At 41.4% G+C, this 15393-nt stretch overlaps 1 protein-coding gene across 1 annotated transcript; it reads right to left on the reverse strand.

The window, feature by feature from the left end:
- Positions 1 to 3556: 3556 nt before the first annotated feature.
- Positions 3557 to 7858, reverse strand: LOC120970895 (uncharacterized). Its single transcript, XM_073507936.1, has 9 exons — positions 7485 to 7858; positions 7182 to 7408; positions 6638 to 6781; positions 6355 to 6572; positions 5651 to 6266; positions 5366 to 5577; positions 5226 to 5292; positions 3968 to 4051; positions 3557 to 3884 (listed from the first exon to the last, which is right to left on the reverse strand). Exons 2-5 carry the CDS (start codon positions 7218 to 7220, stop codon positions 6107 to 6109), a joined length of 561 nt encoding a protein of 186 aa, XP_073364037.1. The 5' UTR covers positions 7221 to 7408; positions 7485 to 7858; the 3' UTR covers positions 3557 to 3884; positions 3968 to 4051; positions 5226 to 5292; positions 5366 to 5577; positions 5651 to 6106.
- Positions 7859 to 15393: the final 7535 nt, after the last annotated feature.

Consider the following 15393-nt stretch of genomic DNA (forward strand, 5'->3'; position numbering starts at 1 on the left):
TATTAAAACATTGACAGTACTAAACCAATATTATATTTTGTTTGTTACTGTTGGTGCTCATATTTATCTACAAATTTAGGTTATTTTACAAAGCTTGACTTCATGCAAAATTGACATGTTTTACAGTTTCAAATAGACGCAGTAATCTAATTTGATTAGTGCGTGTGTGTCTGTGTGTGTGTGTGTGTGTGAGAGAGAGAGAGAGAGAGAGAGAGAGAGAGAGGGCAAGGGAGGGAGGGAGGGAGGCAGACTGTGGCGGAGCTTGATAAGAAGTATAAGAGGGGCTAGCCCATGTAGGAGGGTCCATTCACTCAAAGATTAGGTAGAACTCCCATCATTCATGTCTAATTATGTGCTAATAATATAACAAAACTACACAAGCTGGGGGGCATGGCCTGGGTTGGCCCTAAGGGAGTGGAGGGAGGGAGGGAGAGAGAGAGAGAGAGTCAGTCCATTGAAAGGATAGTGACGAAGTCAAGGTTGACCAAAAACTAAGCACCTATATGATTCGAGAGTGTCCCTATAAAGGCATAACCAAAGTGTATCTCATGACACAATTGAAATATATGATTTGAGACCAACACTCAATGATCCAACAAATTAGATAAAATGCATTAAAAAACATATCTTCTTTGTGTAAATAGCTAGCCTTCACTAACTTATTTCTCTCAACATGTAAGCATGGCACCTCATCATGCAACGTGCATGGGAATGGATAACCTCAACATGCAATCTTGCTATTTATATTTTTTAAAGATTTTACAACTATACAACAGTCAAACTCAACCAATCATATTTATTTTTAAGTTTTCACTGAAATGTATTGCAAAATAATTTCACAGCAATGTGTGAGGTATTATATAGTAGTAGTATTTTTTGTGAATATTTGTTGGGCCTCAAGCTAGCAAGGGGTAGGAAAACTACCAAAGTAGTGGCCTCCTTACTTCAAAGACAGAACACCGATAGCCTATGATGAGGCATTCAATCAACCGATGGTGGTGTTGCGGCAAGCTCCATGGAACATGGGCATTGTTGCTTCTAAAAGTAGGTAACTCAAGTTTACCATGTTCGTGTTGGTGAGTTCGCCTTTTATGTCAGTTGTTTGATTGATCTACTATTCGGTGTTTCCTCTCTAGGGGCAATCCCAATTGTACTTACATCATGGTTGACAAACTTGCCATGTAGGGTATGCGATGGTGTGACGTAGAATAAATTAGGAGACACACCAAGTTTGTATGTACATAGACCAACAATCCCACAATCTCTACGGTGAAAAGGGAGAGCAAACTTTATATTTCATCTTCTTCTATTGAACAAGTCAAGAACACTATATAAGAGTTGAAAGGATATTTTCCTCCCCAAGTGTTTTGGTGTTGACGACAACTAAAGTTACGGACTAACCGTGTGCTTGAGCTACACAGGCATATTCAAATGGCACGAGACGATTAGATACCCCTCTGGAAGGAAAAGATCAAAGACGATATTTTTGACGCTTTTATTTCTTTGGTCGTAGAAAATTCGTACTATTAAGAGAGGGTCCACATTGTAAGGTACGGTGAAATAAAATCACGTACACGAAACTTATATTGCACCCATGATACCTTCCCATCCGCCTTTGAGGTGAGAACCAATTTCTACCAACATGTTGTAAAAGGTGCACCGAGTTGTATTGCTCCTATTGGGGAACGTAGCATGCAATTTCAAAAAAATTCCTACGATCACGCAAGATCTATCTAGGAGATGCATAGCAACGAGAGGGGGAGAGTGTGTCCACGTACCCTCGTAGACCAAAAGTCGAAGCGTTAGTTTAACGCGGTTGATGTAGTCGAACGTCTTCACGATCCAACCGATCAAGTACCGAACGTACGACACCTCCGAGTTCAGGACACGTTCAGCTCGATAACGTCCGTCGAACTCTTGATCCAGCAAAGTGTCGAGGGAGAGTTTCGTCAGCACGACGGTGTGGTGACGGTGATGGTGAAGTGATCCACGCAGGGCTTCGCCTAAGCACTACGACAATATGATCGGAGGAGTAAACGGTGGAGGGGGGCACCGCACACGGCTAAGAAACAATTGATGTGCTTAGAGGTGCCCCCCTGCCCCCATATATAAAGGGGGAGAGGGGAGGAGGCCGGCCTAGGCGCGCCCCCAAGTGGGGAGGGGTCCTACTAGGACTCCAAGTCCAATTCGGACCCCCTTCCTTTTACCGGAGAGGGAAAAGGGGGAAGGAGAGGGGGAAGAAGGAAAGGGGGGGGCGCCACCCCCTTCCCCACTCCAATTCGGACCCCTTCCAAGTGGGGGGCGCGCCAACCCCTTGTGGGCTGGTGTGCCTCCCTCTCAAGGCCCATGTGGCCCATAACTTTCCCCGGGGGGTTCCGGCAACCTCCCAGTACTCCGATAAATACCCGAAACACTCCGGAACCATTCCGGTGTCTGAATACTATCGTCCAATGTATCAATCTTTACCTCTCGACCATTTCGAGACTCCTCGTCATGTCTGTGATCTCATCCGGGACTCCGAACAATCATCGATCACCAAAACACATAACCCATAATAAATCGTCATCGAACGTTAAGCGTGCGGACCCTACAGGTTCGAGAACTATGTAGACATGACCGAGACACCTCTCTGGTAAATAACCAACAGCGGAACCTGGATGCTCATATTGGTTCCTACATATTATACGAAGATCTTTATCGGTCGAACCGCAATGACAACATACATAATTCCCTTTGTCATCGGTATGTTACTTGCTTGAGATTCGGTCGTTGGTATCTTCATACCTAGTTCAATCTCGTTACCGGCAAGTCTCTTTACTCGTTCCGTAATGCATCATCCCGTAACTAACTCATTAGTCACATTGCTTGCAAGGCTTATTATGATGTGCATTACCGAGAGGGCCCAGAGATACCTCTCCGATACTCGGAGTGACAAATCCTAATCTCGATCTATGCCAACCCAACAAACACCTTCGGAGATACCTGTAGAGCATCTTTATAATCACCCAGTTACCTTGTGACATTTGATAGCACACAAGGCATTCCACCGGTATCCGGGAGTTGCATAATCTCATAGTCAAAGGAATATGTATATGACATGAAGAAAGCTATAGCAATAAAACTGAACGATCATTATGCTAAGCTAACGGATGGGTCTTGTCCATCACATCATTCTCCTAATGATGTGATCCCGTTCATTAACTGACAACGCATGTCTATGGTTTGGAAACTTAACCATCTTTGATTAACGAGCTAGTCTAGTAGAGGCTGGCTTTACTAGACATGGGCCATACCTACAATTTCCAGTAATTATTTTTTCTTTCTCGAGACATCCGGCAGCAGTAGTTCAAGTCCCAACATACAACAGCGAATAAATAAATAGAACTACATGTTCGTTCGGAAGAGATCTAAAATTTGTGTTAGCTCAGCATATACAAACCAACAAGGTCGCTGAAATGGAAAGCAAAGCAATAATGGATACATATGATAACTCAAATACCAGCTATGATGGGCAGGGCTAAATAAGAATAGAAACAAGAAAGCACTTGCACGCATGTTACCAAAATCTCCTAATTAGAGAAGTGTAACCAAAATATCACTTCATGACCTTGTCCATCAACAATGGCACCAAAGAGCAGTGAGCCCAGGCCTCATAATAATAGTCTAATTCATTGGAATTCAAAATCTAGGCCACTGGATAAGCTTCAAACGATTATGATACAGTACAAATTAACACTTTTCTATTGAGTAATGTGACTTTGCTGATTTACCTTCCCAATAGGGTAAGCAATAGGATAGGCAATGAACATGACGATGCTTACGAGCCAAACAAAGCTAGCACCCACTGCCAGCCCATACCTGGTACATATTGCTTGAGGTACAACCTGATTGTCGAAATGTGATGATCAATCAGATAATCTGTGGGCCGGTAACAGAAATATAAATGCTTGGACATAAGATGCATTACCTCGCCAAAGGCAAGAACAAATGTCACTGACAATATAATTGCAAGAACAGGATTGAAAATCCTGTCAAGGAATATAGGGAGAGCCTGAAAAGGCCGCAAAGAAGTAAGCAGAAGAGCCACTGATTAAAACAAAAAACACGAGAGAAGAATGGATTCTCTGTCTACAAACAGCTCAACAATTCAGAAATGAAGTACGGGGAAAAAATGCACATGTGTCAACTAAACTAGGAGAAAGTACCACGCATGAGGTGGGGAAAAGTTTGCAAATATTGATGTTGAAGATCCTTAGTGCAGAGCTGACCAAATATACCCAGAGGACAAGCGAAGATACTGACATGAATGTTATGAAATAACTTAGCAGTTAGCACTGTGATTATTGAATTCTAGGAGTTTAATTGTCAGCTCATAGCCTCATACTATCTAGTTTACAATATCAGTCCTCTCTCATGCAAAATATTGGCATTGCATGTTGTCCAGCTTGACATGATTAAGAAATTCAGACAAATGTGTCATATTAGCAACTTAATCACAAGTAACAGACTGAATATATGCTCTGTTAACTCAATGAGTAAATTTTATAGCATAACAATCCTAATAGAACTCTACAAGAAAATCCTCTTGCTCCAAAAACTAGAATGAGGGGCTCGGTAATATGTTAATTAATTTAACTATGACATAATTCATGTGTACTTGGGGATCTGGGGTATTTTAAAATGGTTGCACACAAAATTTTGGAATTCAGTTTCTTAAATCTAATTAGCAACACAACCCTGTCAAAGGAAGAAGAAAAAGAAAGTAACAGCTGAAGAAACATTATTATCATTCCGTGTCCTCATTCTCAGCATAGCCTTCTCATGTATTTAATAAACCATTTTCAAACTTCAGCTACTCCTTTAGGTTTTCCACCTCCGATAGTATGAACTTCCAATGTATGATCTCAGACACTTGACACATGACACCAACATGTTGTTGACCCTTTTAACTAGGACTACTGTTGAAACCAAAAAAAGGAACTAACTACACAGGGCAGTTTCAACTCATAAATGGCTTCTAGAGTAGGGAACACTTGATAGTATTTCATTACAAAAGCTTGATATCAATCTTTCAGAGTAGTAAAACTAAAGAAACCACAACAAAACACAGACCACATCCTGGCTTCACTACAGAAGTAGTGAGCTAAGCTTGAGAATCAAATAGAGAAGTAAACGCTGCCGATCCGACAACCATCTTATCATAGATAACACGAAAGTTATTTTACCTGGCATAAGACCAAGAGGTGATGCATGATAGAAGAGCACTCCTCAACGCTAGCATTCTCTGAGGACCTACTTTGAGTTAATATAATTAGTTTTCAAATGTAAATGATGAAGTAGTTCTGAAGTAGATAGTTGAGCTTACTCTTCAATAGCAGTCTGCTCTTTGCCAGATGGCTGGGCACCGAAGATAGATGCGAGACATCTGAATAAGGGAATCCTCCATTTGAGCATAAGTTGGTCACTTCTGTAGGCTCCTCTTTCAGAGATCGCTTTATCTTCCAAGTAAGATGCGTTGCTGCAGTTCTTTAGCAACTTATTAAGAACCCGTGCAATTCCCATTTTCCATAGCAATACCTGAATAAAGAGAAAATGAGAGAGGAATAGAGAAACAATATACACAGGTCATGAATAATAAAGAACCTCTCACCTTGCCATTTGGATGTTCTGAAAATTTTGCAATGAACTTAAGTAACTGATGCACCTGGAAACAATGCAATTAAACAATTCAGATTCATGATGCTGAGGGCTATAAATGAAGAACTAGATTTAGGGGGAAAGAAGAGCTCATTCAACCAAATATAGTACCGGTAACTAAACGAATGTGCTTGTTTGTTACGACAACTAGCACACAAGTAGAATTACAGTTCCAAAGTTTTACTGTTACTAGTCAACAATGATTCCGGCCCAGAGTTAAATGCCCCATACATAGTAGAAAACAGGGGCACTACAAAGAGGACCATCTGAAATAAACACGGACAAACCCACAGACAGGTCAGGTTCCCCCCAAGAAACTAGCAAGTTTTCCAGAAGCAAGCCAGCTTCTGTTTGCATGAGGCCAGCATTTAAATCATTTTCTCAGTGCCACCTCAATGGAGTTGATTAATTAATATGTTTGAAGTTTGAACCATATATAAACCTCAAGAACAGAGAAAATGAAATAAAAGTGGTCTTCCAGGACTATAGTGCGTTTGGTGGTCAGAGTTGGCTGGCGCGCAATGCAGAGAAATGCAGCAGCAGAGACACTCACTATGACCCAACAATATCTACATAAAGAAACAAAAGTGAATGAGTTCCAAACACTAAAAGTTAGATGAACAAGGATGGCCTAAACTGGAAGAAATGATCACCCACAAAGCGCTTGTTCTCTCCCACATAGGCTGCGAGGTCCAGAAACGGAATAGGGTCGTACACGAACTCCAGAAAGCCATCTTGGATGTCAGCCACTGCTTCCACAATAGTGTGGCAAGCGACACCATGAATCTGGTCAGAGTGTATGTGTTGCCGTCAGCCAATAGCGGAGCTTTATGCTCCAAGTCATCCTTTCCTATCTCAGCGTACATAGCATTTCCCTGCATAAGCACAAAACATGGTCAAGACGACATGGTCAGCTGCATGAGGGTGCATGAAAGTTTACCTTGTTATTGACCAGAACCATGTCTACATGTTGCACCGGACCAGTGTCGGTGCCACCGCGGTATTCCCAGAGGTGGGAGACATGAACGCAGACATTCCAGTTCTTCACTCCGGGTTTCAGTTCCGACAGAGCATGGTAGGCCATCTGAAACACCAAGAATGTTATACAGGAACGATAAATAAGGTGAGCAGGCTATATGAAGACAGCAACATTATTCAGAGCCAAGGTGCAAGACACAAAGCAACGCAAGGGGGATTAAGAGACTATAACAACAGAAAAGTATGTACACCACAAAAGTATTTACAGAGGCTGCGTGACAGCCTATGGAATCGCCTGGATGTTTTTGTTGGGAACTTGGGATCAAGCGTGCCCACACACAGCAATTAACAAAGGCCCTAAATTTCCAAGGCATGGTGGGAATAAAATTGACAAAAGCAGGGAATTCAAAAGATTTGTTCGAAGTAATAACTTGTGCAATGCCTCCGGTACTAACAGCACAGTTGTACGACCACAAGCCAGATTAGCGAGAAGTAATAATCTTTACCTGCTCGTCCAAGCAGCAGAGACAAACGGGATCACCCATGCCCCCGCCTGCTGAACTTCCGACGAAGACCCTTGGGGTCGGTTGAGTAGTGCAGGCTCAGAAATCTGTGAACCATCTGCAATGTCAGCCCCAGAACATGCCGTGACGACGCCGTGGAGAAATCTGCGGCACACCGCGCAGGCGAAACTGAATCTGCTGTTTCCCCAGGGACGAGGCTCACCCTGCACCTGCGAACACAAAATCCGAGCGTTGTAACCCTAAATCTGTAAGGGAGAAATTGCAATGGGGGAAAAACAACCGAACCTGCTCTGCTCCTCCATGTCGAGGCACTCTATTGGGGGAAGATTCGGAGTTGAGCACGGGGATTAGACAGAATCACGGAACCAACAAAATAACACAAGAGCACGAGTTCGATTGGGGCAAGAACACAAGAACACGAAGCACAGTCAACCACAACACAGACCAATATCACTCCATCGCACATATATATAAAGCAGTGACTGCAAAATACGTCTCCTTAACGGCAGTTTAAGGGTACAAAACGTCCAGCAACCGAATTAACACGAAATCGACATCAGTCACATCCCGGAACGCGACCAGGGTCTAGGGGAGGAGGGGGGAGGGGGAGGGGGAGGAGGGGGGGCATAGGTTGTCCACGCCGATTCAGTTCTTCGCTGGCTTCTTCGCCGCGGCCTTTCTTCTTTTTGCGGGCGGCATCCCTCTCCACCTTCAGCTTGTGGGCCGCGCAGGCGATGTCGTCGTGGCCCAGCGTGGTCTTCGCCTCCACGAGGTTTAGCCCGCATCTTGGGCACGGGTGTTCCTGGGCCTTGGCCTTCTTGGCCCTGCTCGCCTTGCCCATCTGTGGTAATACGAATCCGATCGTTGATTAAAATCTAATCCATCATGAAACAGTACAACGTAGCAATTGTAGATGCGGATTTGGCCAGCACTCGAAACAAAGCAAGCAAAAAAAAAACATAATTCACACATGCGTGCACCAGATCTGATATGTGCACGTCTAAATGCAGGAACGGAACATGAACGGGGTGAGCACATCCCAAACTCGAACGGCACAGACGCTAAACGGGCACGAACTTCACATCTGAAGCTACCCGAGACCCCTGAACTTTTACGATCCAGCAGCAAAAAAAAAAGAGAAACCCCATATACGCTAGGCTACGCATCGTGACCAGGTAAAGGAAAAAAAGAATCGCCAACGAACCACCTGCGTGGGCGTGGAAAATCGAAATGCACCTGCACCACCGGCTCGAACCAAACAACGACGATAGGGTTAGGCTGTAGCACACGCGAATCAAAACTCCAAGGAAAGCAGCACAGCGCAGATTTAAGCCAACGCGACATGCGCATCACGATCCAGAACCAGGAAACCGCGCGCACACACACTAGCATGATCATCGACGCACGCATGAACACAGGGAAACAGATCTGACCTTCTAGGGAGCAGCGGGCGTGGTGCGCCTCGAGGGTGGTGAAGGGCAGGTGTGCGCCGCACGGGGGAGGAGTTTAGTGTGGAGGGCAGTGGGAGAGACGAGAGGCCGGATACCGCGGGATGGCCCTATTTAACGTGCTCGGGGGAATGAATAAACTAGTCTATCCCAGTCCTCTTTAACAAAGACTGTGGCCGCATTTACTCCATAATCCCCTGACGACTGTGGCCCACGCGATCAGTCATCAAAGTCACGCCAGGGGGAGCCCGTGCGATGCTTGCGCCTACCAACTTGAGGCGCAAGTTGGTCACTGTTCCAGGACGGCATTGGACGAATGGCAAAATGCGAAAATAAAATGTATCCTGAATTTTTTTTCCTCAACGCATGTTGCTTAGTTTCCACCTACTTGAATACTGTTCTTCTGTGATGGAATGAGGTTCATGCGTGTGTGAGCAAAAATAAAACAAATTCAGCGCTATGTAAGGCTTGCAAAAATCTTTCGCCAGAGCATTTTGAATGTTTTTTCTTCACTAAACTTTTCATGCGGGTGAAACATTCAACGATGTTTGTCACAAAATAAAATCAGAATTTTTTTTTCAAAAAAAAGTATTTTCCATTTAACTGTTCATCCAAGCGCATATGCACCCGAGAGCAGAATGGTACATAAGGGCATCTTCAAAGCGGACCCTCAAATAACCCGCAACCCTCCGAACCGATTGGCCCGTACGCACTTTAGGATCCAACGACGTCCCGCATCGGTTCTCGGACCAGTCCAGCTGCCCGAAATCCGGCAAAACAGAAGCAAGCCAGGGGGCTTTGCGGGAGTCTGGACCTCGCCACGTAGGACTCCGGCACCCCTGGACCGTCCAAAAACCACACCCTGATCCCGCGTCTCCATCCTTTCCCCTTTCTCTGTGTCAACTTCATTCCGCTCTGACCTCACGTCGCCGTTGTACCACTCGACCAGACCTACACAATGCCATCGCTCCAACAGGTCGCCACACCACTTGCATACGCCGATGTTTGACACCTCTCGTCCGTCCGTCCCTGCAGATGCCATCCGTGAGAGGGAGACCACGCCCGACAAGTGTTCGGTGAAATGCCCGTGCTAAAATTTTGAGAATTTTTCTTCCTCCTTTGAAGCAGTGGATTCGGACATGGAGTGCATCTATCAGCACTACATTAAGTCACCCGACTCCTCCAAAGTGGAGGATTATGCAGATGAAACAGTGATGATGTAGTTGGTCATTGCAAACGTGGAGCGTGCGAGATAACATGTTCTCAATTTCAAGGGATCAATCAAGGGTCATCGACTGCTGAACCGGAACAGGGCACGGGGGCATTTGACGCTTTTGAACACGGCACGAGGGCATTTGACGCTTTGCCCCCGATGCCCTATTCACAGACAACTTTCGATGGTGCTTTCGAATGCACAAATATGTGTGTGATCGCCTCTACAATGGCGTTCGGAGCTGCGATGAGTATTTCATCTTGAAAAAGGATGTCATAGGAAGAATAGGATTCGTTGGTTACCAGAAGTGCACGTCTGCATTGTAGATGCTTGCATATGGCACGACCGTGGACTCATGGGACAAGTAGCTCCAGCTGTCAGTGAGCACATGTGGAGACGCCATGGTTAGATTTTCTATTGCGATGGTCGAGGTGTTTGGACCTCAGTACTTGTGAGAACCAACTATTGCAGACACTGAAAGGCTCATGACACTCTCAGAAGCCAGAGGGTGGTCAGGTATGCTCGGATCTCTTGATTGTATGGACTGGAGTTGAAAGAACTGCCCAAAAGGCTCTACAAGGGAATGTCAATGAGCATGAGTACAATATGGGATACTATCTAGTTGTTGGTATCTATCCTCCATGGACAACCTTGGTCAAGACCATCTTTGAGCCAGTTGGTTAGAAAAGAGTTCACTTTTCCCATATACACGAAGGAGCTAGAACGGACATGGAGAGGACATTTGAGGAGTGCTCCAAACCCGTTTTGTTGTTGTTCGTGGATTTGCTAAATAATTGGATCTGGAGACCTTGTGAGAGGTGATCACATATTATGTGATCATGCACAACATGATAGATGAGGGTGATGATGCTGCCGGAGGTCTGGAGTTTGAGAACATGGGTGATCCTATCCAACTCCCACGTCAGAATCCGGACACGTTTGATGAGTTTGTCCAAATGCACCAAAAGTTTGGCATCGAGCAACTCATGAGCAGCTAAAGGAGGATCTGATTGAGCATATGTGTGGGCGGTTAAAGAGGACAACTACAACATATGTGCCCGTTGAATTCAAGTTTCGACTATTTTATCTCAAAACTAAGTTGGATCGTAATATCAAATTAGAACTACTGTTGCATTTGAATATTATCGAAGATTTCATATGGTATTTATTTTGAATGTTTCGGACTTAGAAAAAACAGAGGCAGACTTTAAGGGACATGGTTGGATGGACGGCTCCCACATTAGTGTCCACAGACTAGTCCAGAGCAGTTCGTAAACAAATCTAATGTCTATTTTGAGGGCCGGCATTGGAGAAGCCCTAGCAACTTTTATATTTCCATGTTGGTAAAATTGTCCGTCCCATCTGCAAAGAAATCATCATACAACTACTCCACTAGATTGTGGTTAATTTGTGAAATCCGAGGTGGCAACATATATCAAGTGTGCACTTTGTTGTCACATTGGAGCTTGTGCAAATATTGTTGCTTGTTTTAATTAACACAATACTGTTATCTCCTCACTTATTGTGTGACACATTACCATATGTCCTAGGTGGCAATCATAATCCTATTATGTCTAAGCAGATGATCCCACTGCTTTTATTTATATTAACATGCACACATGCCATCTCAACACATATACCATCTCATCAAAGTCCCACCTCGACATGCATGGAAAAAGTCGTCCTTAATAGTTTATCTCACTACTTATATTTATCTCAATATGCACAAAAGTCGCCTCATCAAAGACCCGCAACATGCATACGAAACCATTTTTCATTATATTATGCTACATATATTCAATAAATAATTTCCAACTATATAATATATAGTATGCATTTCCATTTCAGATCATATATTATTGATTCAAATATTTATGTGTCATACAACTAACTCTCGTCGAAATATATTGTAACTCATTCACGTGGCAACGCATGGGGTATCTTCTACTACCTTAATAGATTGATCACTAGGTCTCACAATATGTCACATCCCACCTCACCACACATGTCACCTGATCAATTTTATTATTATTTTCTATTTTCCAATTGCATGCTCCACCCCACTAGGGTCATTGAATAGATATTTTTGTGCTCCTACGATATTCCACGTCATCCCAACTTGCGCTAGCCATCCAATTTAGTTTATTATCACGTGTGGTACAACCACATTATTGTATTAAATTGCCCGTCACAGTGTATCTTCCTAGTGCGGCAAATGAACTGAGTGTTTCCACCTATCTTTCGTTTCCACTATATTTCTGCTACTCTCTGCCCCATCCAAGCATTTTATTTCCGTTCTCAACTTTCTCTCATTCCTACCATGAGAGAACTATATAGATGAATTAATCTTTGTGGGCTAATTGGTGCTCCAAAAAGTTTATTGAAGGGGCTTCCAGGGATTGGAGTCTCGGCCGAGGAACTATACAAATGGTGAGCTAATTGGTGCTCCGAAGATAAGATTTGTTGAAATGCCACCACATATTAGTTTCTTAATGTTGGTTGTTTGTGTGTACAAGGTGATCTTATAACTGGGATGTTGCCATACTACCTTATGCATTCCATTCTCACAATTTTACCAAGATGGATGTTTGTTATCGTATTGACACCTTCACTAGCTACCACTAAATTGTACATCTCCGTCTACCTATCTTTCTCTATGGGATCTATCTACATCTCCTGATGCGCATGCATAGGAATGGATGATCACATTTTGAGTACTTGACTTCTTATATACAAATGTCTTTTACTCCATCGTGATGATTGAATGTCTAATATTATGATTTTTTTTCCCTCATGGTTCTTAATCATCTCAAACTTTTGATTTCTATATTTGTCTATCATGTACCTAAATATTGTGTCATTTGTTTCCTATTTTGTAGGCCTAACGAGGAATTGTTACCGCCATGGCATCTCATTTTACATGATCCTTTTACATAGCATTTCAGATTACATGTATGGTGAAATACGCAAGACACCAAGTTTTGGAAGTATGTTAAGGAGATAAAAAAATCAACTATTTAATACTTTCATCTGGACATTTTTGCAAGATGTTTATATAGTCTAGTTTTTTGTTTCTTGGAAAATGTTGCATGTCATATTTACTGCATTATTAACTAACAATCTCGTAAGTGATTTTCGATAGCAACAAGCGAGGCACCCTTCTAGTTTTACCAACAACTATCACAAAACGTTGGAGATGCTCCTAGGAAGAGAAAGAGATAAATGGACATTACAACTCCCACCCGCGCCATAATGAACTTGTACTTGGAAATTTGAATTCACATTTGTGTCCCTTTGACCCTTAAATTCAATGGGGGAGTAATATCTACAACATCAAATCTATTGTACACGGAAAAATTTATGATGAATGTAACAAAGTCTTTTTTTGTTATAGATGTTCACATATTTTTTTATATACATGATCAAACTAAAATATGTTCAATTTAGAATAAAGTAAAAGCTTCAAATATTTTGGAATGGATTGAGTAGGCAACTATTCATCCTCCTATTGTAAATATCAACTCCCACTTTATGATATACTCCCCCATTTTAAACTGAAGGTGTATATTGTTTGCCTAAGTTTATAGAAAATATTAACATCTACATTACCAAATCAATATTGTATTCGTTTGTTACTATAGATGTTTATATTTTATCTACAAACCTGTTCAAACACTATGAAGTTTGATTTTCATACAAAATTTATAGGATTGCCATCTTCAAATAGAATAGGTTCCTCTTAACTGCTACCCGCCACCTCACACACACACACACACACACACACACACAAAGTTGGTTGACAGGACTATACAAGTGGTTGTATATATGTAGTGGTGTAGGGCAAGCACATATAGGTCTAATATAAGATGTTTTTTGACACTAGCATAGTGTCAAAAAAGATTTTATGTTACGTTACAGAGGGAGTATATATCTAAGGAGTTGATCCGACTACTTTTATCTATCTCAAATTCTCAATACACATACATGCCACCTCATCAAAAGCCCACCTCAACATGCATGGGAAAAGGTTTTCCATATTAATTTATCCCACTACTTCTATTTATCTCAATATGCACACATGCCACCTCATCAAAGGCTTAACATGACATGCATCACAAAACATCATTAAATTTTGCTACTTATATTCAATAAATAATTTTTTTACTATACAATAATCAAATATAATACATAAAATGCATTTTCACTTTTAGTTCATACTATATTATTACTCCAAATATTTATGTTTATTCATGTTTCATGCAACCAAATCTCATTAAAATAAACTGTAAGTAGTTGATCCCCACTACTAGCAATACTCTCTACATGCACACTGTACGTCCACATCAGCACATGCCACAACAACATTCAGTTCCAAACACCAATTAATCCACCGACAAGAATCTCTCTCTGGCCAGCCACTTTTCATGGGCATAATTTTGTAACGTATCATCAATTATTTTTTTGCGAGGAATAACGCATCATCAATTACAGATGGTCACAACATTTATGTATTATATTTGATTTTTGTTATAGGATTGTGATTTTGAATGTAAAATTGAAGAAATTGCAATTCGTTTGGAAAAAACTATGTAATCATATTTTATATATACAACTATGTACTGTGATTTGAGTAATATTTCAGTGTATAATCAATTCCAGTGGCTTTCATAATTGCAATCGACATACGGTTTGCCAAAGATGGTATGCAAGTTTTTTTTCCAAAGCACCTAATATATATCATATGTTGAAGGTTTTAATACTTTCTCTAATTATATTTGTTGTTTCCCATTTGCGGATAAGTGGGGAGTATGGTCTATTAAAATGTTACAAGGGAATCAATAGCTTTTAGCCCTTTGGTAAATGTTGTGCAAGTTCTGTTGTACAAAATAGTAGAAATGTGTTATTCTAACAAAATTGACAAAATATTGCAGCCAATAGTTGCTAATAGTTTTTAATAAAAATATTATTGGAACCATTTGCTCACTTCGCTACAATAAAATAAAAATAATAAGGAGTCATTTTTATTTCGTATGACATTTGCATATGTTCTTAATCACATTATCATGAAAATTGTGCTATTAATTCCCAATTGAACGCGTAGGGAATCATCTAGTATATCTAAGTAGTTGATCACTACTTTATTTTATCTCAACATGCATACATGCCACCTCAACAAAGGCCCACACCAACATGAATGGGGAAAAGGTTTTCCATTATTAGTTTATCCCAACATCTCTATTTATCTCAATATGTGCACATGCCACCTTATCAAAGACTTAACATAGCATGCATCACAAAACATTTTTATATTTTGCTACTTATATTCAATAAAATATGTTTTAACTATACGATAATCAAATATAATACTCCCTCCGTCCTAAAATAAGTGTCTCAACTTTATATTAACTTTAATACAAAGTTGTACTAAAGTTGAGACGCTTATTTTGGAATGGAGAGAGAGTACATAATATGCATTTTTTTACTTTTAGTATATATATTATTAATCCAAATATTCATGTTAATTCATGTTTCA

Source organism: Aegilops tauschii, chromosome 2, assembly GCF_002575655.3.
Source record: "Aegilops tauschii subsp. strangulata cultivar AL8/78 chromosome 2, Aet v6.0, whole genome shotgun sequence".
In the NCBI taxonomy this organism is placed as follows: domain Eukaryota; kingdom Viridiplantae; phylum Streptophyta; class Magnoliopsida; order Poales; family Poaceae; genus Aegilops; species Aegilops tauschii.

Excerpts from the sequence above, each read along its gene's own strand:
- LOC120970895 (XM_073507936.1), bottom strand. The coding sequence starts at position 7,220 with ATGGGTGATCCCGTTTGTCTCTGCTGCTTGGACGAGCAG. Across the intron at positions 6,782-7,181 it reads TCTGCTGCTTGGACGAGCAG|ATGGCCTACCATGCTCTGTC; the intron begins GTAAAGATTATT and ends TTGGTGTTTCAG. Across the intron at positions 6,573-6,637 it reads TGGTTCTGGTCAATAACAAG|GGAAATGCTATGTACGCTGA; the intron begins GTAAACTTTCAT and ends GTGCTTATGCAG.